The sequence below is a fragment of the Hyperoodon ampullatus genome (assembly GCF_949752795.1).
Source record: "Hyperoodon ampullatus genome assembly, chromosome: 3".
Lineage (NCBI taxonomy): Eukaryota > Metazoa > Chordata > Mammalia > Artiodactyla > Ziphiidae > Hyperoodon > Hyperoodon ampullatus.
The window spans coordinates 93,798,727-93,823,586 of NC_136916.1; the positions used below are offsets into that span (position 1 = coordinate 93,798,727).

The 24,860-nt window shown below is 48.7% G+C and overlaps 1 protein-coding gene across 1 annotated transcript; it reads left to right on the forward strand.

The window, feature by feature from the left end:
* Positions 1-167: 167 nt before the first annotated feature.
* Positions 168-23,739, forward strand: EPB42 (erythrocyte membrane protein band 4.2; the record flags this gene model as incomplete). The annotated part of the gene is given in 16 exon segments (XM_079699130.1): positions 168-338; positions 6,362-6,408; positions 6,410-6,425; positions 6,428-6,452; positions 7,743-7,928; positions 8,890-9,120; positions 11,992-12,110; positions 13,036-13,140; positions 14,030-14,207; positions 14,780-14,918; positions 15,205-15,308; positions 16,085-16,327; positions 17,354-17,653; positions 20,384-20,538; positions 21,670-21,803; positions 23,577-23,739. Coding segments are annotated over 16 exon segments (2,316 nt in total).
* Between the last annotated feature and the right edge of the window lie 1,121 nt (positions 23,740-24,860).

Sequence of the window (24,860 nt, forward strand, 5' to 3'; positions counted from 1 at the left end):
CCACTGCGTCCCCTCGGTCCCCGTCACGGGGTCTGACCCCGGAAAGTGCCCCTGAGAAGGGAGAAGGCCTCCCTTCTGCTTTTGCTTCTCTTAGAACTGATTCTTCACCTCGTGGGAATATGGGTTCATGCAGGACCGCTCCCGGTGAAAGTCTCCCCACCAGCAACATGGCTGCCTTCAGAGCGTCTCCCCAACACGACACTGGCCAGCCCCCGAGCCCCTTGGACATGTTGGTGGGGAGCCTGGGTCAGCTCAGGGTCGCAAACACGCTGCGCCCGTCCGTCCTTCGTATGTCCTCCGTCTGTCCTCTGGTGCACGTTACAGCTCTGCCCGAGGAGGTGAGGGGTCAGCCAGACACACGTGAAAGAAACCCTAAGACAATAACAGCTTAAACTTAGGGGCCTGGAGGTGTCCACCTCGTTGGCCCTGCATCCGGTCAGCAGGAAGGAGGGCCTGGGGCTGCAGGGGGACGGGGTGGGCGGCACCCAGTCGGACCTGGGACCCTGGTGCGGAGCAAAGCCCCGAAATGGCCAGAGGGGAACACGGGGCTGCCAGAGTGGAGAGTGAGCAAGCCTTTTAAATTTTAATAAAATGGCTTATTCTATGACTATATAGGGATAGGTATCTTTAACTTTTAAGTTTTCTTTATCCCTCGTCCTGAAAGAAAGCAGAGTTCAGTGTTCTGGGGCAGCCCCAGTGTACAGGGATAACAAATCAGGAATCCTTTCTTCATAAGAGTGAACGTCTGTATTCTTAGAACCAGAAAAATAAATCCCGTCCCTCTCACACTCAAAAAGAAAAAGAAAAAAAAGGAGAGAGAGAGAGAAAGAAATATTACCTAACACCCATTCGGATGACTAATATGAAAAACAGGAAATAATGAGTATTGATGGGAATGTGGAGAAGCTGGAACTCATGCATTATTGGTGGGATTGTAAAATGCCGCAACTGCTTCAATAGAACTACCATATTATCCAGCAATCCCACTTCTGGGTATATATCCAAAAGAATTGAAAGCAGGGTCTTGAAAGGATCTTTGCACACTCATGTTCATAGCAATATTCACAGTAGCCGAGAGGTGGAAGCAACCTAAATGTCTATCAATGGATGACTGGATAATCGAAATGTGGTATATACATAACAATGGAATGCTAGGCAGCCTTTACAAAAGAAAGAAATCCTGTCACATTCTACAACATGGATGAATCTTGATGGCATTATGCTAAGTGAAATAAGCCAGTCACAAAAGGATAAATACAATATGATTCCACTTACATGAAGTATCTAAATTAGTCAAATTAATGATACAGAAAGTAGAATGATCGTTACCAGAGGCTGAGGGAAGGGGGCAAAGTGGAGTTGTGTTTAACGGGTATAGAGTTTCAGTTTTGCAAGATGGAAATGTTCTGGTGATCTCTTTCACAACAATGTAAACATATAACACTACTGTACACTTACAAATGGTTAAGATGATAAATTTTATGATATATATTTTCTATCACGATAAAAATTTTTTAAACCATTCTATGCTGTTCCAACATTTAGAACCTTATTAGATAAATAATAGTGATAATAGCATCCATAACAATGTCAGCAGGAGTAAAAACTTCCATTGAATGAGAGCCTAAAAACAATCAAAATCAGGCTTCAGTCTTTGTAAGTGTTCATCTATTTCCTATTTACATTTACTCCTGGGGTACAGCCCTTAAGGGCTCCCTACTGAAAACCTAGGGTGTTTATTGGGGTTATCCATCCTTAATGGCTCTGAAACTCCAATTTTTATCCTTCAGCCTTGTAAGACTGCCAGAGATCTGCTCAGATCCTCAGGCTGTCATCTGCCAACTGTGAATCAGCAAGTGTCCCAAAGGAAAAAGTGGCACTCTGTCAGGCTTACCTCTCTGTGCTTCTCTTCTCCCTACGATCCCTCAAATCTCTGCTGCCTTTGATTCCTTCAGACAGGAATTTGAGATATTTTAGTCAGATTTCTAGTAATTTTCAACAGGGGCAATGGTATCAAGCTATTCTGCTATATTTAGAAGTTGAAATGCTTGAGTTTTTTTTTTTTTTTTAAAGATTGACTACAGAGACCTTCTCAGTGGTGGTTTGGATTACAGACTAATATGAACTTAGATGTATGGGATCTGAGCTGGAAAACCCTAGTGGAGTCCAGTCTTTATCATACACTGTGAGATCTTGGGAAAGCCTCAAATACCGGGAAGCTTAGAGATGAATTTCTAGTGTGTGGACAGCATGTGCACAGGTAGGTTTGATGTGCATTTTTAGCCTCACCTTTGCTCTGTTTTGTCTCCATCTCTATTCATCTTTCATCTTTTGCATTGTTTTAATATATGCTCTTCTGACACATCATGTTTCATTGTTAGTCATCTTAAATTCTTTCTGGAACAAGGCAGTATGGTAATCGATTTATTCATTAATTCGTTCATTAAAATAAACATGTTTACTCCCTGAACCTATTTTCTCACCAATAAAATTGGAATATTGATCCCTTACTGCGTTTACAAGATTGAGGTCAGATGATATGAGATAATGTACGTGAAAGTGCTTTGTAAAGCAATGTACCGGCATGATTAATTTATTTGAACCTGGGAGTCACGTTGAATATCTTTTCTTCTTTGCCCTCCATATCCTGGCCATTAGCATGTCTTGCCAATTTAACCTCCTACATTTCTGTCAAATCTGTCCACCTCTGGGACTTCCCTGGTGGTCTAGTGGTTAAGACTTTGTGCTCCCAACACAGGGAGCCCGGGTTTGATCCCTGATCAGGGAACTAGATCCCGCATGCCACACTAAGAGCCCGTGTGCCAGCAACTAAAGATTCCGCGTGCCGCAACTAAGACCTGGCGCAGCCAAATAAGTGAATAAACATTAAAAAAAAAAATCTGTCCACCTCTATCTTCACCAACACTCCTCTGACCACGCCACTGTCATCTCTCACTTGAACCATTACAGTTGTTCCTTACTGGTCCTCTCTCTTCCACTTTTCCCCCCCTTTAAATAACTTATTATCCCTATTTTAGGCAGTGTGGTATTTTTAAAATGCAAATCTGCTTGTGTGACATCGTTGCTTAAAATACCATTCAATAGCTCCCCAGTGATCTAAGGATAAAATTAAAAATCCTTAACTCGGGGTTTCCCTAGTGGCACAGTGGTTGAGAGTCCACCTGCCGATGCAGGGGACACGGGTTCGTGCCCCGGTCCAGAAAATCCCACATGCCACGGAGCGGCTAGGCCCGTGAGCCATGACCGCTGAGCCTGCATGTCCGGAGCCTGTGCTCCGCAACGGGAGAGGCCACAACAGTGAGAGGCCCGCGTACCAAAAAAAAAAAAAAAAAAAAAAAAAAAATCCTTAACTCAACTCTGCAAGAGGAGCCCTTCCCTTACTTCTCCCCATTATAATCTGTGCTCCAGTCCCATGGCATTCCTTCAATTGCTTACTGCCTTAGGGCCTTTGCACAGGCTGTTCTCTCTCCTCCTACCCCATCCCTTGTACCATTGTCTAGTTCACTGTTTATCCTTCCAGTTTCCCAGCTTAAATATCACTTTCTCAGGGAAGCTTTCCTTGACCTCCACATCTAGGTCCTAGAACTCAGAACTTATCTTTTATAGCACTTGTCACAACAGCAAGTAAATAATTAATGGTGTAAGCACTTAATACTGCCCCTGCTGGAATATAAGCTCCTTGGTGGCAAGTACACACCCAGCTAATTTATTACTATATTACCAGTCAGTGCCTAATACAGTTCCAGAATCACAACAGTGCGCAATAAATATTTGTGTTACACATGAATAAATAAATCCTTCTTGGGTGCACACCAGCTGAAAGTTTGTTGTTCTGTCAGAGGCTGGGGCATTGAAAGGTGTGGGTGCAAGAGGAAGCAGGACAAACCTTTCTGGTCACTCCTCCCTACATCCTCCTCACATCTCCCACTGGCCTTTCCCCAGCTCCCCCAAAACACAGTAGTATCTGTCTCATCACAGGCTTCTCTAAAAGTGGCCCAATGGAAATACTGCCAGAGAGTGGATATTTGTGAAGCTCTATGGAAATTGTATCAGGAAAGAGAAGATTCTCTTTGCTAGTGCCAGAAGTGGAACCCCAAAAGGGGAGCCAACCCACAACTCCCCCATTGCCCTCCCAGGTAGGGGGCTCACAGTGGTGAAAACAGTCTTCTGGTCAGCCTTTTCTTACCCCTACAAGTTTTGGGTTTTTTTTTGTTTTTTTAATATTAACACATAATATATTCCTGTGGTACAAAGACACTAAAGGACATAAAGAAAAAAGCCTTACTCCCAAGCACTGAATTTTCCTATATAGAAGCAGTAACTTTCCAGAAACATTCTATGTAAACACAAGCAAATTTATATATATTCTCCCACACACACACCTTTATACAAAGGTAGCATACTGTTCACACTGTTCTATACCTTGCTTATTTCATTTAACAGCATAGCTTGGACAGCTCATGCAGCTCAATATCAAAAAACCAAACAACCCAATCCAAAAATGGGCAGAAGACCTAAATAGACATTTCTCCAAAGAAATATACAGATTGCCAACAAACACATGAAAGGATGCTCAACATCACTAATCATTAGAGAAATGCAAATCAAAATTACAATGAGGTATCACCTCACACCAGTCAGAATGGCCATCATCAAAAAATCTACAAACGATAAATGCTGGAGAGGATGTGGAGAAAAGGGAACCCTCTTGCACTGTTGGTGGGAATGTAAATTGATACAGCCACTATGGAGAACAGCATGGAGGTTCCTTAAAAAACTAAAAATAGAACTACCATACGACCCAGCAATCCCCCTACTGGGCATATACCCTGAGAAAACCATAATTCAGAAAGAGACATATAGCACAGTGTTCATTGAAGCTCTATTTACAATAGCCAGGACATGGAAGCAACCAAGGTGTCCATTGACAGATGAATGGATAAAGAAGATGTGGCACATACATACAATGGAATATTACTCAGCCATAAAAAGAAACAAAATTGAGTTATTTGAGGCGAGGTGGATGGACATCGAGTCTGTCATACAGAGTGAAGTAAGTCAGAAAGAGAAAAACAAATACCGTAGGCTAACACATACATATGGAATCTAAAAAAAAAAAAAAGGTTCTGAAGAACCTAGTGGCCAGACGGGAATAAAGATGCAGACCTAGTAGAGAATGGACTTGAGGACACAGGGAGGGGGAAGGGTAAGCTGGGACAAAGTGAGAGAGTGGCATGGACATATATACACTACCAAATGTAAAATAGCTAGCTAGTGGGAAGCAGCCACATAGCACAGGGAGATCAGCTCGGTGCTTTGTGACCACCTAGAGGGGTGGGATAGGGAGGGTGGGAGGGAGACGCAAGAGGGAAGAGATATGGGGATATATGTATATGTATAGCTGATTCACTTTGTTATACAGCAGAAACTAACCCACCATTGTAAAGCAATTATACTCCAATAAAGATGTTTAAAAACAAAACAAAACAGTAAACAGCAGAAAAATCACATTCTTACCCCATTCCCTAGCTCCGCTCCCCACAGGCAACCAATGGTCTTTGTAGTTTCTTTTATATCCTTCTATAGATATGCCATTTATATGCAGGCCAGTCCAGCTGCGCCTGAGAGAGCTTCTGGTGGTGACACAGTCTCAGAAGCCCAGATAAAACCCAGGAGGCCAAAGAGGGCCAAATAGGAGATCCTCCTCTGTGTCATGTCCTTGTTGACTAAACAAGTAGAAATAGGAAAGACATAAGCCCTAAGTCCCAACAGAGTTCCAAACCTTCTGGTAGAGTGTCCCAAACCCATCAGGCTTGGAAGGGGCAGAGCTCTTGCTTCTGCTTTTAGGACATTTATTTTTCACCAACAAATTCCACCCGCTAATCTCTTTCACACAGATGAATCCCAGACACACATGTTCTCTCTTTATACTATCAAAATGGCCCATGAACATCTAACAACTTGCAGCTCATGATATGTTTAGGGCCTGAATTTGGAGCTGGATATGGGCCTCCTTCCAGAGTCTTTCAGTGTCATCCAGGTAACATCTCTGAGGGTCTCTTGAGGCCACTGAAGCAAGAGGCTTAGAAGCTTACCTGGGCTTCTCCAACTGTCAGATCTTCCCCCCCTCCACCCCCCACTCCAGCCTGCCAGACGTAGCCTTGTCTGGGCCTCCTGGCACAAGAGATAAAACGAGAAAGGGGAACTCCTAGCAGCTGGTCCAAGAGATACCAGACGGGAAGGAGCAGGAGAGACAAACATGTGGGGAAGCAGAAGGAAACTCCAGTATTTACAGATTCTTAAGCCAACAAAAGTGCCTTCACCATTTTCTGTCTGGAAGACAGATTCAGAGAGGAAGCTCAGAGCAACAGTTCAAGACAGGCATTTCCTATAGCCAAGTGGATAAGAGCAGCCTGCAGCCATGGGACAAGGTGAGCCAAGCCTGCTCTCCACGGGGCTTACTGGGCTCTCAGTAGCTCCTCCATCATTACATGTTTTCATTAAAAGAAGCAGGATGGTGACGATGATGTGACCGTGACGGCGAGGTGGTAGTGGGTGCTAATGGTGGTGGAGGTGATGGTGGTAGGGCTGTAGTGGGGGGATAGTAAATGGGTGCTGCTGCTGGTGGAGGGGCTGAGGTGTGGGGGCTGGCAGTGGGTACTGGTGGTACTGGAGGTAATGGTTGTGTGGCTCTGGTGGGGAGGGTAGTAGTCGGTGCTGGCAGCAGTGGAGATGATAGAGGTGGGTTACGGTGGGAAGTGGTGGTGGGTGCTGTGGTAGCGATGGTACTGGGAGCATGGCTATGGAGTGGCAATAGGGTAGGTTGTTGGTGGTAAAATTGGTCATCGTCATGATGATGGTGGTAAGATGGCGATGGTGGTTAAACGGATTTATATTCTTTATCCCAGGATCATCCTAACATGGCTCTTCTCACCGGGTTGTGGTACATCAAAGCTAAATGGGAGAGAAGGAAGGTAGGGGCCAGGGAATCCAACTAAAGGGGGCAGAGGCAGACACCAAGCCAGGAAACAGGCAATAGCAGAGAATGCAGAAATCTCAGGGGTCTCTGTTAGCACATTTACATTTACAAGTTCTCGATGTAAAGTGAGAACTGCCTGAGAGGATGTCATGATACTCACAGGCCCCCTCGTTTTAGCGTTTTTCTGGGCTGCATGGTACCACAGTTTTAATGAGCCTTTAGGTGAAAGAGCCACGTGCAATCTCGAGTAAGTTGCTTCTACTCTCTGGGCCTCACTCTTCTCACCTATAAAACAAAACAATTGGACTCAGTGATTTCAAAACCAGCTCTAAAAATTGTCTGATTGTGTTCTTAGAAAAAAAATGAGTAGGGGTGAGTGGAATTCTGGATTTTATTCGTTGTTTCTGGATTGGGACCCGAAAGGGGGGTTGACAATGAGAACAAGCTTCGCTCTTATTAATAACAGTAACAGTCCTACTTAATGGGACTTCCTATGTGTCTGACATGGTGCCAAGCGTATTATATACATTACCTCATTTGCTTTCCACAACCCTGCAAGGAGGGATGATTGTTCTAAGGAAGAGGAAACTGAGGCTCAGAGTAGATAAGTTACTTGCCTGAGATGGCACAGCTAGTGAGTTGAGCCAAAGATTTAAACCCTGGTCTCTGACCCCAGAGTCTCTGCATTTACTGACATTGTCATATTTGCCTAGTCTCCATGATTTCTTTTTTTTCACAATAGGCCTGGGGATCAAGAGCTGTGACTTCCAGGCAGCAAGAAACAATGCAGAGCACCACACCAGTGACATCAGCTCCCAGCGCCTCATTGTGAGGAGGGGGCAGCCCTTCACCATCAGCCTGAACTTCTGGGCTCCAATCCGCACATTTTTGCGTACCCTGAAGAAGGTAGTCCTCATTGCACAAACTGGTGAGTGGGGCAGGCCTCGACCTCTTCGGCAGCAGGACTGGGGGGTTCTTTCTCTTGCCCACCAAGGGGCACATGGTTCACACTGCACCTGGGCCTCCAGAAGTCCTGCCCACCGGCAGGGCCTGTGAGGATGAGATAATATGCATAATAAGTAGCATTTATTATGATTCAGAAGTTGCTCAGCCACATTATCACTAAGGGGTTCCTTTGTTGCGTATATAATATCAGTTTTGTAGAAAAGTCTGAATGGGATTTAACCTAGGCTAAATATAACATTTAATTGCTACTACTTGCTGAATCTGTACTACATGTCAGATATTGAGCCAAGGGCTTTACATGAAATATCTCATTAAAACCTCACACTGGGGGCTTCCTTGGTGGTGCAGTGGTTAAGAATCCTCCTGCCAATGAAGGGGACACGGGTTCGAGCCCTGGTCCAGGAAGATCCCACATGCCGCGGAGCAACTAAGCCTGTGTGCCACAACTACTGAGCCTGCACTCTACAGCCTGCGGGCCACAACTACTGAGCCTGCGAGCCACAACTACTGAGCCCATGTGCCACAACTACTGAAGCCTGCGTGCTTACAGCCCATGCTCTGCAACAAGAGAAGCCACCGCAATGAGAAGCTGGCGCACTGCAACAAAGACCCAATGCAGCCAAAAATACAGAAATAAAATAAATAAGTGTATTAAAAAAAAACAACCTCACTTCGGCCCTATGAAAGAGGTATAATTACTACACCCATGTTATACACTATGAACCTTTTCTAGATATAGGTCCATGAGCACTGAGGACCTGTGCTCTCCCATCACCCTTTACCGCCTCCCGTTCCTGGATGGGCTGCTTTCATTCTCCTCCTAATCTAATTTTCACTTGCTCCATCTTTGTGATACTTCACTTTGTTACTCTGAGTTGTGGCAAAGAAATCCAAATGACCAATTCTTCTCTGTGTGACTGCAGGAGAGCAGCCTTCCAAGGCCAACCGGACCCAAGCCACGTTCTCAATTTCCAGTCTTGGGGACCGGAAGTGGTGGAGTGCAATGGTGGAGGAGAGAGATGACCAGTCCTGGACTATCTCTGTGACCACACCCGCAGATGCTGTCATTGGCCGCTACTCACTCCTGCTGCAGGTTTCGGGCAAGAAGCAATGCCTGGGCCAGTTCATGCTGCTCTTTAACCCCTGGAGTCGAGGTGAGTTTGGACCTTGCCCAGCCTGGGCTGCAAAGGACTCAAGGCCCTGGAGCTGGGGCACAACTGCTCCAGGCCTCAGGGCCCAGCTCCCTCTAGGGAAGCACCAGCACTCAGCTCCTGTGGTGTCTGCCCTCTGGATGAATGGCCTCTCAGACCCAGGGTCCTCTCTTGGGGTCACCTTGGAAGCAGCAGCCCAGGGCTCCCCACTGAGAGCAGACGCTTGTCTGGTGCTGGCTCAGGCTATTTGGTCACAGGAGCTGAGACTCACTGAGATGACCCTAGGAGAACTACCCTCTTTTATAACAGGACAGGGGCCAAGAGCCGGAAAGCGCTTCAGGAAAAGAGGCAACCTGAGGGACGGGCTTCTCTGTTCCCTCCCTGCGCTCTCATAGTCTGTCTCCAGGGTGAATCCAGGTTTTGTGGGACCTGAAGTTTATATAATTTGGGGGACCCTCTTTCAGAAAAAGAACACAGAATTTTGAATTGCTAAGGCTCCTCCCTGGGCTTATAGGGGTCTGTACTTGTGGGGGGCCCAAAGCTTCAGCTTCAACCTCACAGTAAATCTTCCTTTCTGCGCTCTCTGCTTTTCTCCACTTGTTAGTTCTGTCCTTACTACAGACTGCTGGGTTCTCTCCACACTGACCTATCCAAATATCTGCCTGGAGCAACAAATCAAACAGCCAGCCTCCCTAGCTCAACAGCCTCTGGGTGGACTTCCTGGGGTCAGGTGGCCTCCAGTGGCCACCTCTGGCAAAGCTCAGCTCTAGCTGTCAGGACTATTTCATCTAGAAAAGTCATCAGACATGGCTGACGTGCTCCAAACGGGAGCTAAGAGAACATTTCCTCTTCCTGCTCATTCTGAAGACTGAATCTGTCTTCCCTTTAGAATCTGCCACCCCCCACCTTAAACCTTTGTGTTCCCTGAACAGTTGTTTGGGGGACGGGAAAAGTTTCCTCCTGCTTGCCTGCCCCTGCTAAGCCAGACAAGCCTTTTCCTTTCACAGCCCCATTGCGAGGCAGGGCTGTGAACAAGGGGAAGTAGAAGAAATCTTACCAGGTTCCTGCACCCCAGTACCTGATGCCCTTTCTATATGGCACCTGAATCCCAGTGAGCTCCCTATCTCCACTTCTTTTGCCCAGGCTGGGGTTCTGCAGTACCCCTGCTTTCAGGTGGCCCTGTCTCTCCTCAGTTCAGGCCCTTTGCTTCTGCTCCAAGGGGTTTGGCAGGTTGAACAAGGGATGGGAACTAGTGTCCATTGAGGTGCCCTTGCCCCATGTGGGTGAGTGTGGATTCAGGGCCCCTTCCGCTGGGGGAGGCCCCATGGCTCTCCGTACACTGAAAGACCCTCAAGCCATTTCCCTCCAAAACTGAGGCTTTAGTGTACCTGCCTCTCTGACTCTGAGCCCACATCCAGAGCTAGACCCTGATGGCCAGAGCAAAGACACAGCAAAGACAGTTCTGGGACAGTGCTTGGTTCAGAGGGAGCTCACAGTTTTGACTCAGTGCCAGGATTCTTGCCTCCATGCCTGGCTTCTAGGGACCTGTGTAGGGAAGGCCTCTCTATGGGGGTGAGGGAGGCGTGGAGGGGGGCAGTGTCTGTCTGGCCAGGAGTGAGTTGTTGGCACTGCTCACCTGGGAGGTAAGAGATTTTCAAAGGTTATCTGGGATTCAGTCTCAGCATACTTGGAGATGGGGCTCTCCTGGATTCAAAAGGAAATTTTGCATCCTGTAATGAAAGAGTCCTATTCATAAGCAGGGGCTTTATAAAGGGGGGAGGGGCTACACCCAAGCAGAGAAGAGGAGGGGCTGCTACCTATGCTCTGAAAATGTACTTCCCAGAGCCTGCAGGGCCTGGAGCCAAACACCTCGGTTTAAAGTGATTTCCAAAGAAGTGATGTCCAGCTGACTTCACAGACAGTACTAAGGATGGAGGGGCAGGGGCCCAGGTCTCCTTGGGCCCATGGTTCTGTGATCTCTGTCCCAGGTTTTTCAGGGATTCCTGATTTCTAATATGCCATCCTTCTTTTACTTTGAGTACCCTCATCCCAGTTGGATCCTGGGGGATGGTTTGGAAATCCTCTCCTCTTTCTAGTCTCCAGGAACTAGTCTACCACCCCCCACTTCACCCCTAGCACCAGCCAGAGGGAGACACTTGGCAAGCAGAGCAGGTGCCTCTGCTGCTCCCAGCTTCCTAGAGTGGGTGATGGCCTCCTTAAAGCCCCCACCCTCCTCATGATCCCCAGCCCAACCCTTGGATGAAGACAGCAGGAGAGGCAACGGGGAGAGACCATAGGAGTCCCAGACCCACTTGGACACCCTGGGTGGAAACCAATGCTCTGGCTACCGCTCCACACATACCTGCTCAAATTCCCTTCTGCTCATGCCTGTCAACATGTTTGACTGGTTTTTTGGAATCACTTTTTTTTTTTTTTTTTTTGGTTGAACTTGTGTGTGTGAGAGAGAGAGAGAGAGAGAGAGAGAGAGAGAGAGAGAGAGAGAGAGACATAACAGGCCCCCTGGGACGCTCCCTGGGCTGTTGCCAAATTCTCTTGGTTCAGTAGCACTCTGGCTGCAAGTATCTTCGGGAACCAGTAGGCCTTTTAAGGTTGGATTGTTCCTGTTGGCTGGCTGACCATGAAGGCCACCATGGCTGACCCAGGGACTCTGACCCCCTTCCCCACTCTTACCAGAGAGGAGCCTGGATCCCAGTGTGGGGTGAAAAGAGGGGGTTCCTCCTCAGTCCCCATCAGGCCTGGAGCTGAAGAGAAGGCCTGCAGCTGGATCCCACCTGAGCATGGAGGGCAGAGGCCTGGAGGTGGAGGGCAAGCCCAGTATCCCACAGAGCCTCATTCCTGCCTGCTTCTCTCCAGAGGATGCTGTGTTCCTGGCGAATGAAGCTCAACGCAGGGAGTACTTGCTGAACCAGAACGGCCTCATCTTCCTGGGCACGGCTGACTGCATCCAGGCTGAGCCCTGGGACTTTGGCCAGGTACAGGGGCCTCCGGGGAAGCCTGGGGGACAGTGAGTGTCCCATAACCTTCAGTACTCAGGTCAAACAGAGTGGCCAGGTCCAAACTCCCCTGGTCATGAGGCCATTTCTTTATGCAGTTTCAGCCCCGTGGTACCTCTCTTCCCTCAGAGCCACACTAGACCATCCTCCACAGCTTCCAGAGTTATCTTCCTAAAGACGATGCAAATCAAACCTCTGTTAAATCCCCACCATCTACAGGATAAAAAACAAATCCCCGGGCTTGACACACAAGGCTCTTCACAGCCAGGCCACTGCTTTCCTTTCCCCAAGAGCCACTCCATGCTCCAGCCCCTGGCCATCCCTTGAATGTACAGGCTGAATGTTCCCTCTGCCAGGAATACCTTCCCTCCCTTATCCCCTGGAAAACTCCTACCCATCTTTTAAGGCCCTCTGAAAGCCTTCCCCAGCCCCCAGAGGCAGAGTGACTCTCTCCACTGTGCTCCCTGGGTGGGCATCTCTCCTAGAGTCCTGGCCACGTTGCTGAGATCTGTAGCCTAAGCAGCCACATGTCCCCCTCACTCCTAACCCCGGGCTCCTCAAGAGCAGGAGCTGCTGTCTTATCTGCCCCCACACAGGACTGCCCTGTCAGGGGCAGTGGGAGCAAATGACATGGAAAACGATAGAAATGAAAGGACTCGACACAGCCCTGGCGCTCAAGAGCTCACGCTATCAGGAGGCAGACAACAGAAGAGGCAAAGGGCTGGAGTGCCAGGCACAGGGACCAGGCAGCCCTGGGGGCAGAGGAAAAAGCCAGAACTCCCGAGGGGGCAAGGCAGGAAGGAGTGGAGCCTGAGTCTGGAGAAGGACGAGAGGACGGGGTTGACTTGTGGGAGGAATGCCTGACCTGCACACCCACCATCATGGCCCTGTGTGGTTCTTGTAGCTCGAGGAGGATGTCATCGACCTCAGCCTGGACTTACTGAGCGTGGACAAGCGGGTGGAGAAGTGGGGCAACCCCGTGCATGTGGCCCGTGTCCTGGGCGCATTGGTGAGTGAGGACAGGGTCGGGAGGGGGAGGCCACGAGACGGCAGCCCTCTGACAGAGCTGCCCCACCTCTACGGCCCTGGCAATCTTCAAATCACAAGTGGTCCCCTCCTCCCAGGGTGTGGGGGACAGTCCTTGAAGAAGGTTCTGAGTGAGGAGGGAAGGACAGTAGCACCCACAGGGGAGAGAAAAGCACAGGGAGGTGTCACCCCTCAGGACACAAGCCAGCAAGGACTAAAACTGGCCTGGATTTCCTTGGAGTGCTCCCTCCTCCCTTCCTCCCCACCCCCAGCCCAACCTGGGGGCTTAGGTCCCTGGGAGGAAGGGGGTCAGGTCCATCTTACCCAGTGTTTGCTGCTAAGGTGGTCAAAGGAATTTGTTCTCATTTCTAAATTATTCCCATGAAGGTAGCTTGGTGCTTTCCTGTTGTCCTTGAAAGTTCCCTCACAGGAATAACGTGTTCCGCATTTCCTCATGTGGCTCCGTCCACACCTCTGAAGAGCTGGTGAGGGACAGGGCCAGCCTGCGAGGGGGGAGGAAGCTTGGGATGCGTGGGCCTCGAGGCCCCAGGTGCAAACACTTACAAGGAATGGGAGCCAGGCAGGCCAAGGAGCAGCGAAAGCTCTCCCGCGAGGGGCAGCCCTCCTGCCGCTCTTGTGTCCTGAGTTTTGTTTTTCACTACGGTCCATGAACCCCTGCTTCTGGAGGACTTGTTAAAAAGGAGGATTCCCAGGAATTCCCTGGCGGTCCAGTGGTTAGGACTCAGTGCTTTCACTGCCCAGGGACACGCAGGTGTAACAAGTTCCAGGTGATTGCCAGGCAGGTGGTCTGTTCACCACGCTTGGAGAACTGTGATGAGCCCTCCTTGCCCACCCACATTTCCCCCAAACAGCTGCACGCCCTCAAGGAGAAGTGTGTCCTGCCCACCCCGCAGACCCAGACCACCGAGGAAAGGGCCTTGCTGAACAAGCGCCGGGGCAGCACGCCCATCCTGCGGCAGTGGGTCAAAGGCCAGGGGAGGCCCGTGTATGATGGTCAGGCCTGGGTGTTGGCCGCCGTTGCTTGCACAGGTACAGAGCAGGCTTGCCTGCCGCACCCAAACGTCCCCTTGGCGACGGCCAGTGTCTGCCCTGTTTCATGGGTTGCCGCTCCTCCACCCACAGCACTTCCCTGCCTCCATCACACCCATAACTGCTTCCGGTGCACCGTCTGGCCAAGAAACCAGCTACTTATCCTGAGGAGCTCCTCCCAACCAGCTGCTGCTCCTTCTGCCCCTTTGGCAAAGTGGGGCCCATCTGGCGAGCTCTGCTCCCAAACTCACTTCTCCCCGAAGCTTCCCTTGGCCCTGCCCCGGGAAAGCAAGCCCTGCTGTGTATACTGTGAGCCTCGCTCCGCTGTGTACTCTGCCTGCTGTCTAACTGCTTTGTTCCTCATTTCTGGGCCCTCATATGGCCTGGGTCTGGCTGGTGTCAATTCTAACTTTCTGGTGCCTGTACCCCTTCTCTTTCCACAATGTCACTTGGCATTTAAGATAGTGAAAGTGCCCGGTGTCCAGAGGAGACCCTGAAAATGCTAGCCATGTACCCTGCCCCCCCATCCCAGGCCTCTCTGGTGCCCTGACCCCCTGCCCCCTTCCATGCAGTGCTGCGAGGCCTGGGAATCCCTGCCCGCGTCATTACCACGTTCACCTCAGCCCAGGGCACTGGCGGGGGCCTGCTCGTAGATGAGTACTACAGTGAGGAGGGGCTTCAGAATGGAGAAGGCCACAGAGGCAGAATCTGGTGAGAAGCCCGAAGGGGATGAGGTCCCAGACCTGGAAGGGCTCCAAGCCCGTGGGGTGTCACCATGGGAACCCCAAGTGGCCCTGCTGAGAGTAGGCCTTCAAGACTCTTGAAGGCAGGATGCTGACGGTCAGGGTGAGTTGTGGAGTGCATGCCCCTTCCCAGGAGTGTTGCAACCACTTTTATGCGGCATCCTCCTATCCCCCTAGTAACAGCTCTGTCATTTCTAGGACCGCTTCGGGACTCTTTTTTTCCCCACTTGAATTGCTTCCTTTGCTACCTTCAGGATCTTCCAGACTTCCACGGAGTGCTGGATGGCTCGGCCTGCTCTGCCCCAGGGTTATGATGGATGGCAGATTCTGCACCCAAGTGCCCCTAATGGAGGTGGAGGTAAAGCCTGGGCATGGGCCCAGGACTTCCCTGGGCTGCACAGAGCTGCATGAGGACAAGCAGTCCTTCGGAGAGGCAAGAGGGGCAGCAGGTGGTCCAAAGGGGGTCTGCATCCCCTAAAACAGGAGAAGCGCCAGGAATGATAGTGACCAGCAGAATGCTGACCTGATGCCCGCAGGCTCAAGGGAACAAATGCATTAGCCATCTTGGCCTCAAGGTCTCAGGGAGACTAGCCCCCTTCAGAGCAACAGGTGAGGGAGCTGAGTCTCATGGAAGGGCAGAGGGTCTTAAGACAGCTTGTAGAGTGGGACTTCTGGGGTTCTGGATGTGGATGAAGAGGATATCAGGATAGGCTCAAGCTCATCTGAATTCCTGAAGGAATTCAGGAGTTATAAAAGGATGGCTCTTCGTTTTCCAGGAACAGAACTGTCACAGAGCCTGGCACATAGGAAGTGCTCAGCAAAGGCAACCTATTCCTATCATGTCTGTAGTCAAGCTGGCTTAGGAACTCCCGTGTACTCTGTACCTCTGAGGTTATTACCTGTCCAGTTTCTGAGAGGGCTCCTGCTCTAGGCCATGACCAAAAAGTGTTGTCGCTAAATAGTGAGTTTCACCTCAGCAGTGCCCTCTCAGAAACCTTGCCTAGTGCCCACCTCTGACCTTGATCCCAGGGGAGGGACAATAGGGCATAGGATGGGGACTGCTGTCGTGCAGCTCTGACCCAAGCTGAGGTCTGGGCATGGTTCCTCTCACTCACCGACTTTTCTCCCCCTCAGTCCTGGAGGCCTGTGATCTGGTCCCAGTCAAAGCAGTCAAGGAGGGGACGCTGGGGCTGACCCCTGCAGTATCAGACATTTTTGCCTCGATAAACGCCTCATGTGTGGTCTGGAAGTGCCATGAGGATGGGACACTGGAGCTGACCGACTCCAACACTAAGTATGTGGGCAACAACATCAGCACCAAGGGTGTGGACTGTGACCGCTGTGAGGACATCACGCAGAACTACAAGTATCCTGAAGGTACTGGGCAGAGGAGGGCCCTGAAACGGCAACAGGATGAAAAGAATGGGCCAGACACACGCAGGCCAAAGAGAGGTCCTTTCCCCATCATAGAAAACAGGATTTCTCAGCCCTGTTTGACATTATTCACATTTTGGACTGGCTGACTTCGTTGTGGAGGGCTGTGCACCATAGGACATTCAGCAGTATTCCTGGCCTCTATCCACTAGATGCCAGCTCCCCCTCAACCACTGCCACCAGTTGTGACAACCAGAAATGTCTCCCAACATTTCCAGATGTCCCCGGGGGGCACAACTGCCCCCAGTTAAGAACCACTGCTATACAACGGCACAGTTAATACCAAGCCCAGCTGCCAAGAGATGTTCTCTCTCTTCTGCTCTCCTTCAGCACCCCTCCAGGCTGATTTGGAGCCCACCACTGCACTGTCCACCCATTTGTCCAAACAAGAAGGCCTGCACTGTCCTTGAGTCTCCCCCATCACCACCCCACTGTACTCTCACACCCATCTCCTCATCTCCTTCCCCATTGCCTGTAGGTCATCCAGGGCCTCATCATCTCTCGTCTAAAGTATTGCAGCAGCCTCTTAACTAGACCCCCGCCTCTAGCCTCCCCATCATTACTCCATTTTCAACTTACAGTTTCCAGAATGAGCTTCCCAAGACACAAATATAATTATGTTACAGAATATTCCTGTTCCACAATATTCCATGGCCTCCATTGCCCTTGGAATAAGTCCAAACTTCTTCACTTAGGAAGGTTCAAGTCCCTGCAACTTGTACAAAAACTAGCTCTCTCACCGTTCAAGGGACAAATTCATAGAACTTGAAGAACTTGATCCGTGAGTAGCTTGTAAGAGATACACTGTATCTGTGGTGGGTCAGCTACATACGGACCTAGAGGTTTGCAAAGCTCATGTGGCTTTGGCATTTGAGCAGCAGCGGGGAAATGAACCTTAATCCTGGGCTGCTATTAAAAGGGTCTACACCTGCTGGGTAAGAGGCCTGCTTTGTTTATTCCATTCTTCAGGATCTCTTCAAAAAAAAGAGGTGCTGGAGAAGGTCCAGGAACACAGAATGAAACATGGGAAAGACGATGGCATCCATCCTCCCAGTCTCGAGACTGATGATCCTCTACATTTCTTCTTGGAAGCACCCAGCTCCCTAGCCCTGGGAGGGGACGCCCGGTTCTCTGTGAACTTGTTAAACCCTAGTGACCATGATAAAGAAGTGCAGCTGGCCGTTGGGCTGCAGGCAGTGTACTACAATGGTGTCCTTGCTGCCAAGCTCTGGACGAAGAAGCTTGTCCTTATACTTAGTGCCAACTCAGGTAACTCTCTACGGCCCCCCTCCCCAGACACTCCACACACGCAGCTCCTGCCCTGGGCAGGCAGCAGCCATACAGCACCCCCTGCAGATCTGAAGAGATAGCATCTAGCCCCTGGTGTGCCCTCTCTCTCTTTCTCTCTTTCTCATTCAACACATATTTATTGAGCTTCACACAGGGAAAAAACCCTACAATTCTGATTGCAGTTATATAAGCAAACAGACAGTGTGAGAAGCAGTGTAAGAAGTGCTTGATAAGGTAAACAGAGTACAATGGCAGGTTAGCGTCTTACCCAGGCTGGAGCAGGCTGCCCCCAGGTAAATCGGGCTGCCCTCGGTCTTGAAGGTTGAGTAGGACAGTGTCAGACAGAAAAGTGGGTCAAGGGCATTCCAGGAAGAAGGGACATATGCTCAGGTTCTTCCTCCTCCTTCAGATTCTTATTTAATTGATTTGGGATGGGATCCAGGCACTGGTATTTTTTCAGAGCTCCCTGGGTTATTCTAGGGTCGAAATTCCCTGGACTAGAGCAGTTGTTCTCCAACTTTGCTGCATATCAGAACCACCTGGGGGAAGTTTGATGCTCAGCCTGCACCCCAGACCAATTAAGTCAGAAACTCTACTGTTTGGCCCAAACATCAAAAAAAATTTAAAGTCCTTGGGTGATTCCAATGTGCAGGCAAGAGAATCAGTGGAATAGTGCTTGTCTATGTGATTGCAGCAGCCTCCTGACCGGTCCCCCCTGCCTCCAGTCCCTCCATCCTGTTCCCTTTCCAAGGGAGGGAGGGATGGAGTGGGGGAGTGGTGTGAGAGCTGGACAAGGCCAGATCATGAAGGGGCTTGTAGGTCCTGTGGAGTAGTTTGGGTTTTGTTCTCCGGGCAGTGGGGAGCTCGTGGGAGGTTTTAACCAGGGGAGTCAATGTGATCAGAAATTCATGGGCAGAATGGAATGGAAGGGGTCGTATTAGAGTCGTGATTCTCAACCTTGGATGCACGTTGAATCACCTGGGGAATTTTAAAAATACTGATGCTTGGGCCTCACCGTCAGAGTCTGTTATAATTGATTTGGGGTGTGGCCTGGCACTGGGATTGTTTTATAAAGCTTCCCATATGATTCTAACGTACATCCAATGTCGACAACCACTGGATTGGAGGTTGGAAGGTTTTGTAATAATCAAGCCAAGAAATGAAGGACAAACTAAACTAGCAGCACCTTTCAAATGAAGTCATATTGAAGAGGTGGGCTAGATTGAACTCGTGTATGTGGGGAGAGGGTGCTTCCAGTTTGGGTGAGCCTCCAGAATACAGCAAATGGGGAAGAGCAGGTTTGGGGAGAAAGACGTTGAGTTCTGTTTGTGGCATGTTGGATTTGAAAGCCCATAAGACATCCAAGCTGTGACGGCCAGTAGGCAGCTGGAAACCTAAACCTGGTATGCAAGATAAAGGCCTGGATGGGGGTGGGGGGAGTGGGAGAGGACTGTGAGAGGGTGAGGAGGAAACCCAGGCAGCACCAGCATGTTGGGGTGCAGGGGGCAGTCAGGGAAAGAGCAGAGTGAGAGACTGAGAAGTGAAAGAGAGGATGGGGGCACGAAGCAAGGTCAGCAGAGAGGCCATGAGAGGTCAGGGCTGAAAAGCGTCCACTGACAGAGTGGTCAGACAGAGGAGCAATGGCAAAGACCAGGTTCCTGGGGCTTAAACAGATTGAGAGTTGAGGAAGTGAGACAAGGTGTGCAGTCCTTCCTGGAAGAATGGATGGAAAAAGAAGGGAGATCTGGTGGTAGTCAGCCAGGGACACTGGGGAGGAGGGTGTTCTTTGTTTTCGTTTAAGATGAGAGACAGCTGAATCCACTTATATGCTGAGGAAGAATCAGCAGAGAGAAAAAGACAGAAACCTCAGGAGAGATGGGTTATAATTGATGGTGCAACCCCTGGGGAAATGAGAGGCAACTAGAATAATTATAGCTCACATTTATCAAGCACTTATTTTTGGCAAACATGGTGTTAAGTGTTCTATATGCATCATCTCATTTATCCTCATAACGACCTTATGAGGCAGGAATCATTATTATCCCACTTTACAGATGAGGAGACCGAGACACAGAGAGTTAAATAATTTGCCCAAAGTTACACAGCTAAGCAGTGGTGGGGTCAGGGTGGGGCACTGATTTAAAAAGCAAAGGACTGGACTTGGACAGGGGGGATGCCTCACCCTCCGGGGGGGGGGTGGTTAACAGCAGGGGTAGATGTCTACGTCTGTAGGTTGCGAATGAGAACATGAGCTCGAGAGGCTTCCTCAAGGACAAAAGATGGCTTCATTTTCTCTGCAAAAGGGAAAGAGCAGAAGCAGGGACTAAGCATACATATATTCAGCCACGGCTGGGCGGCAGGTCTGAGACCAGCACTTAATGACTGTCTCATGAACCACAAGCCGTCCCTCCAGGTAGGCGTTATTATTAGACAAGGAAACAGGCTCCAAGAGCTTCACTTGATCTAGTTCACAGGGGCCCTTTCCCCAGCCCTGTGGAGGTGGTCCATCAAGAGTGTTAGTGGCGGCGGTGATGGTGGTCATGGGTGGGTTCTTGACTGAGTTCAATTCTGAAATTGCTGTGAGGAATGAGGCATCTTTCTGGCTTCAGTGAGGTCCCAACTCCTTTGCGTTGTGTGTGAAACTACTGCTTGTTTCCAGGGCGCATGCACTCACCCCTGGGCGCTGACTCCACCTGTCTTATGTTTCAGCTCAGAAAATCTCCACCTTCTTGTCCTTCTCCAATTTTAAACAAAACCCGCCAGAGAATAGTTTCCTCAGACTCACCGCTATGGCAACACACTCCAGCCTTACCTGCTTTGCTCAGCAAGACATCGCCATTTGCAGACCACACCTTGCCATCGAGGTAGGCACCAGTCCTTCCCCATATCACTGGCGTTTGCCGCTACTCAGGTCCCCGTTTCAGAAGGCACCGAGCCCCTCAAGCTTCAGAGCAGGTGACCGTGCTGAAGAACTACCAGGAAATGCTGGGTTGAGAGCTCCTTCTCTTGAAAGAGATGGTTTCTTATACATGCTATTAACGTTTAAATCTTCCAGCTTCAGTTCAGATTAAGTTTTCTAAAATTGGGGTCTTCCCAGTTGCTGCCTCCATACTTACAGAGATAATAACAGCCTATGTTTATTTAGCACTTTGTACATGTGCCAATGTATTTTCACCTCATTTACTTCTTTTAATACAAAAGCCCTGGGAGGTGGAATTGTTCCCATTGTTCAGAGGAGGAAACAGTCCCAGAGAGCATCATGCCCACAATCATAAAAATAGGACATTTTAGAGGCTTAGGGCTCTTGGTCCATTACTCTTTCCACATGTCTACCCAGACCGAAACGAACGTGACCTGGTCTCTGCTCTGGAAGAGGTTATTACAGTTGGGCAAGGGAGACACAACGTGTGGTTTTTTACGTCAGAGCTTTAGGAGAGGTACAAAGTCGCTCTGGGACAAGTGAAGTAAAGGGGATTGATTCCAGCTGGTGGGTTTGGGGAAGACTTCATGGAGGATGTGGCATTTGTGTTGGGCCTTGAAAAATGGGTAAGCTTTCAGTGCAGGGGTGGGGGAAGGCTGTTGCAGACAGAAGGCTGAGTAAAGAGGCCCAAAGGAGGGGAGCCTGAGGGGTGCACTGAGGCTCTCAAAGTGTCCGAAGAGGCTGGGGTGTCTTGCAGTCAGGGGAGGAACAGATGAGCCAGCGGGTAGATTGGGGGCAGATCAGGAAGGGCTCTGAATGCCAACCGAAGCTGGATTCTGAGGACAATGGGAACCCCTCCAAAGTTTCTAAGTGAGGGAAAGGCACCATCAGAGGTTGTCAGTGATGGGTCAAGGGTGAGAGTAAATGCAGGAAGAGCAGGTAGAGGGGTAGAGAAGTCAGCTGTGGAGTTTGGGTGAGGATGGCAGAGCTAGGAGAGTAACTGAGGAGGCTTCAGGGAGGGTGGCCAGGAGGGGAAGGAGTGACTGCAGCTCTGTGCTCTTGGCATCTCCCACAGATGCCAGAGACAGCAGAGCAACATCAGCCCCTTACGGCCTCAGTCAGCATCCATAACTCCTTAGATGCTCCCATGAAGGGCTGTGTGATCTCCATCTTCGGAAGGGGACTCATTTACAGAGAGAAGAGCTACAGGTAAGAGACCGCAAGCTTCTCAACCCACAAAAACATCTCAACTGGTCAGAAAGGCAGGAACCCAAGATCGATGACTGTCTTTTTGCTTTGTCTGTGGAGACAGAGCAAATACCTGCCAGAGTTGAACTAAAGGATTAGGGCCTCTCTCATCCTGGGGCCACCAAGGTGGGTGCAGGAGTGACGGCGGAGGCTCTGTGCCTCTCGGGCACCTGATGCTGGCCGCGGCCCTGGTCACACAGGGAAAGCCTGGTATTGCTGATGAATGCAGGTGAGGGGGTTAGGGCTGGGTGGGAGGGAACGCCACAGGGAGGGTAGGCTGCCTCTCAGTGAAGCCAGAGAGCTGCATTCTACTAGCGACAACACAATACAGATTTTATTTACACATTCTCTTTTACTCCTATTCCCTACCCCCATTCCCACTACCACCCTTCATATCCCTTTTTTAGTATGTATAAAATGAGTACTGTTGCTTCGTGAGTACTGTATTCTTAACTTACGTAAATGGTGTTACGTCTAATTTCTTTTTCTTGTTTTTACGATTCACCCACGTCAAGTCCATTGCTTCTGCTGCATATTACTCCATCGTGTACACCCCCGATTTCCTACCACGCCACTCCACAGCGCCTCCAACTCTCGGACACTACAAATGTCCCCTTACATACTCGCCTGAAAATCTGTGGGAGGTGGGGGGAAATACGCGCAGGAATGGAGTTGCTGAGACATAGGATATGACCTGGTTTGACCACGTGCTATCAGATTGGCTTGCATAATGGCTGCAAGAGTCTACAACTCTCTCCTGCAGTACTTGACAGTTTCTATCTTCCTACCATTCCTCCACTCTTGGCAATACCCAGCTTTGTCTTTTTTTCCAGTCTAACAGGATAAGGTAATATCTCATTATTGTTTTAATTTGTAACTCTTCATATGTTTATTAGCCTTTTCTATTTCCTCCTCTGTATAGTTTGCTTTTAACTTTGCCCACTTTTCTTTTGGTGTTCCTTTATTCCTTGTTGATTTGTGTGTGTGTGTATGTATACACAAACCCTGTATAGTCTAGATTAGTGCCTTGTTGGTTTTAGATGTTGTATCTTCATTCATTATTGCTCCTTCTCTCATGATGTCCACGGCATCCTCTGCTGAATACATACATACAGTTTAGAGTTCATGATGCCTACTCCTACCACCCCCTGAGGTCCCTCACAGGTTGTCTGGTTGTTAAGCCACTGCCTCAGCCTCAAGAAACTCAGTGGGTCAGTCTTACCCATAAGTTGAGAGGAGGGACTACCAACATTTAACCAGACTTGTGTTCTCCCAGCTCAATTGTGGGGCAAAGCTCCTCAAAAAAATCTGCACCATTCCCTCAGTCAACATAAGAGGGTCCACAGGCAGACTAGAAGGTTGCTGATAGGGCTGCAAAACACCACCTGTTGACATACTGACATCTCAATATGCCCACTGGATCCACTGCAGTTAGCAACGAGGGTTCCAAAACAGCCTTCCCAAACATACTAAGAACGGGACCAGACTGAAGTCACAGGTGAAACAATAGATGCAACTTGGAAGCCCTTAGAATAGGATCAAACATACAACTGCTCACCATAGGAGGCTCCTGCCTTCCATCCCCTTCAAACCTCCTCTGTTTTAACAGCAAGGTACTTGGATGTTTATTTCTTCAGAGTCCACTTCTTTAAGCAGGTAAGGATCAGAGCCACTGGGACCAGCAAAGCAATGACCCTGGGAAAGAACTAGCACCTGCCTTTTCCTTTATTTCAGATTAAGTTCGGTGCAGCCTGGAAACACCTTGCGCACCCAACTCGAGTTCACACCAATGCAGGTGGGGATCCAGAGGCTCACTGTGGAAATGGACTGCAACATGTTCCAGAACCTAACCAACTTCAGAAGTGTCACTGTGGTAGCCCCTGAAACTCCAGCTTAAACTTCCAGCTCCAGCATCACTCTCCCCAACCACCCCTTGAATCTACAATCTAAAACCGAATGTGCTGGAAAGAGAAACTCTGCTTATCAGACAAGTGGATCTCTGTTCAGGTTGAGCAGAAGAGTGACCAAGAACAAAACTAGATTCCCAGAAATCAATAGAAAAGACATTCATTCATTTCTGTCACCCCAGCTCAAGGCACTCATGAAGACTAGTTGTCTTAGAACGCAAACTACTGGGCTTGAGGAATAAAAAGAAGCCTTTGTAAAGGCACTCAGATAAGTAAATTCAGATTTTTTGAGTCCAGGGTTCTTCATAACCATTTACTGTTCACTAATACATACATTAATTTATAAAGGAAAAGAACCTAACATTTAAATCATTCTTATATTTCTGATGAAATGGGACAATATTAGCTAAAAATATTATTTTTAGGTAATCCTAAGATTACATTGACCAGTGCCATTCCTGACCATTATCCTTAAAGATCCAAAGATGACTGAAGAAAGTTATAAAACACACAGCATGAGACCTGAGCACAGAATGATCTAGATTCAGCTACAGATAAGTCCTTATTAGAGTTAAATATTATTAAATATTAAATATCCCACAATTAAGTCTGATGTTAATAACATAAACTTGGTCCAGTAGAGAAATACACAATTATTAAGTATAAAGAAAATAGGACTTACTAAAAAAAAAAAAAGAAGAAAATAGGACCTATAAAGAAAGATAAAAGAACTGGACTCTTTTTGTACAATTACAAGTTTTTTTGTTTGCTTACATTTTGTTGCTTTGATACTGTTTTAGTTCCTTTTCCTTATAACACTTTTTAAAAGTACAGAATGGCACTTTATAAAAGTAAATTAAAACTCTTAAAAAAATAAAATAAAATAAAACCCTTGACTCAAGGAATTTCGACCCCAAGTACACACTAGTCTCTCAAAAGAATGGCTGCTGGACTTGGAGGGTACTATGCTAAGTGAAATAAGTCAGACAGAGAACTATAAATACTGTATGATATCACTTATATGTGGAATCTAAAAAATACAACAAACTAGTGAAGATAACAAGGAAGGGTGGTGGGAATTAAAAAAAAGGACAGCTGCTGTTGCTGATTA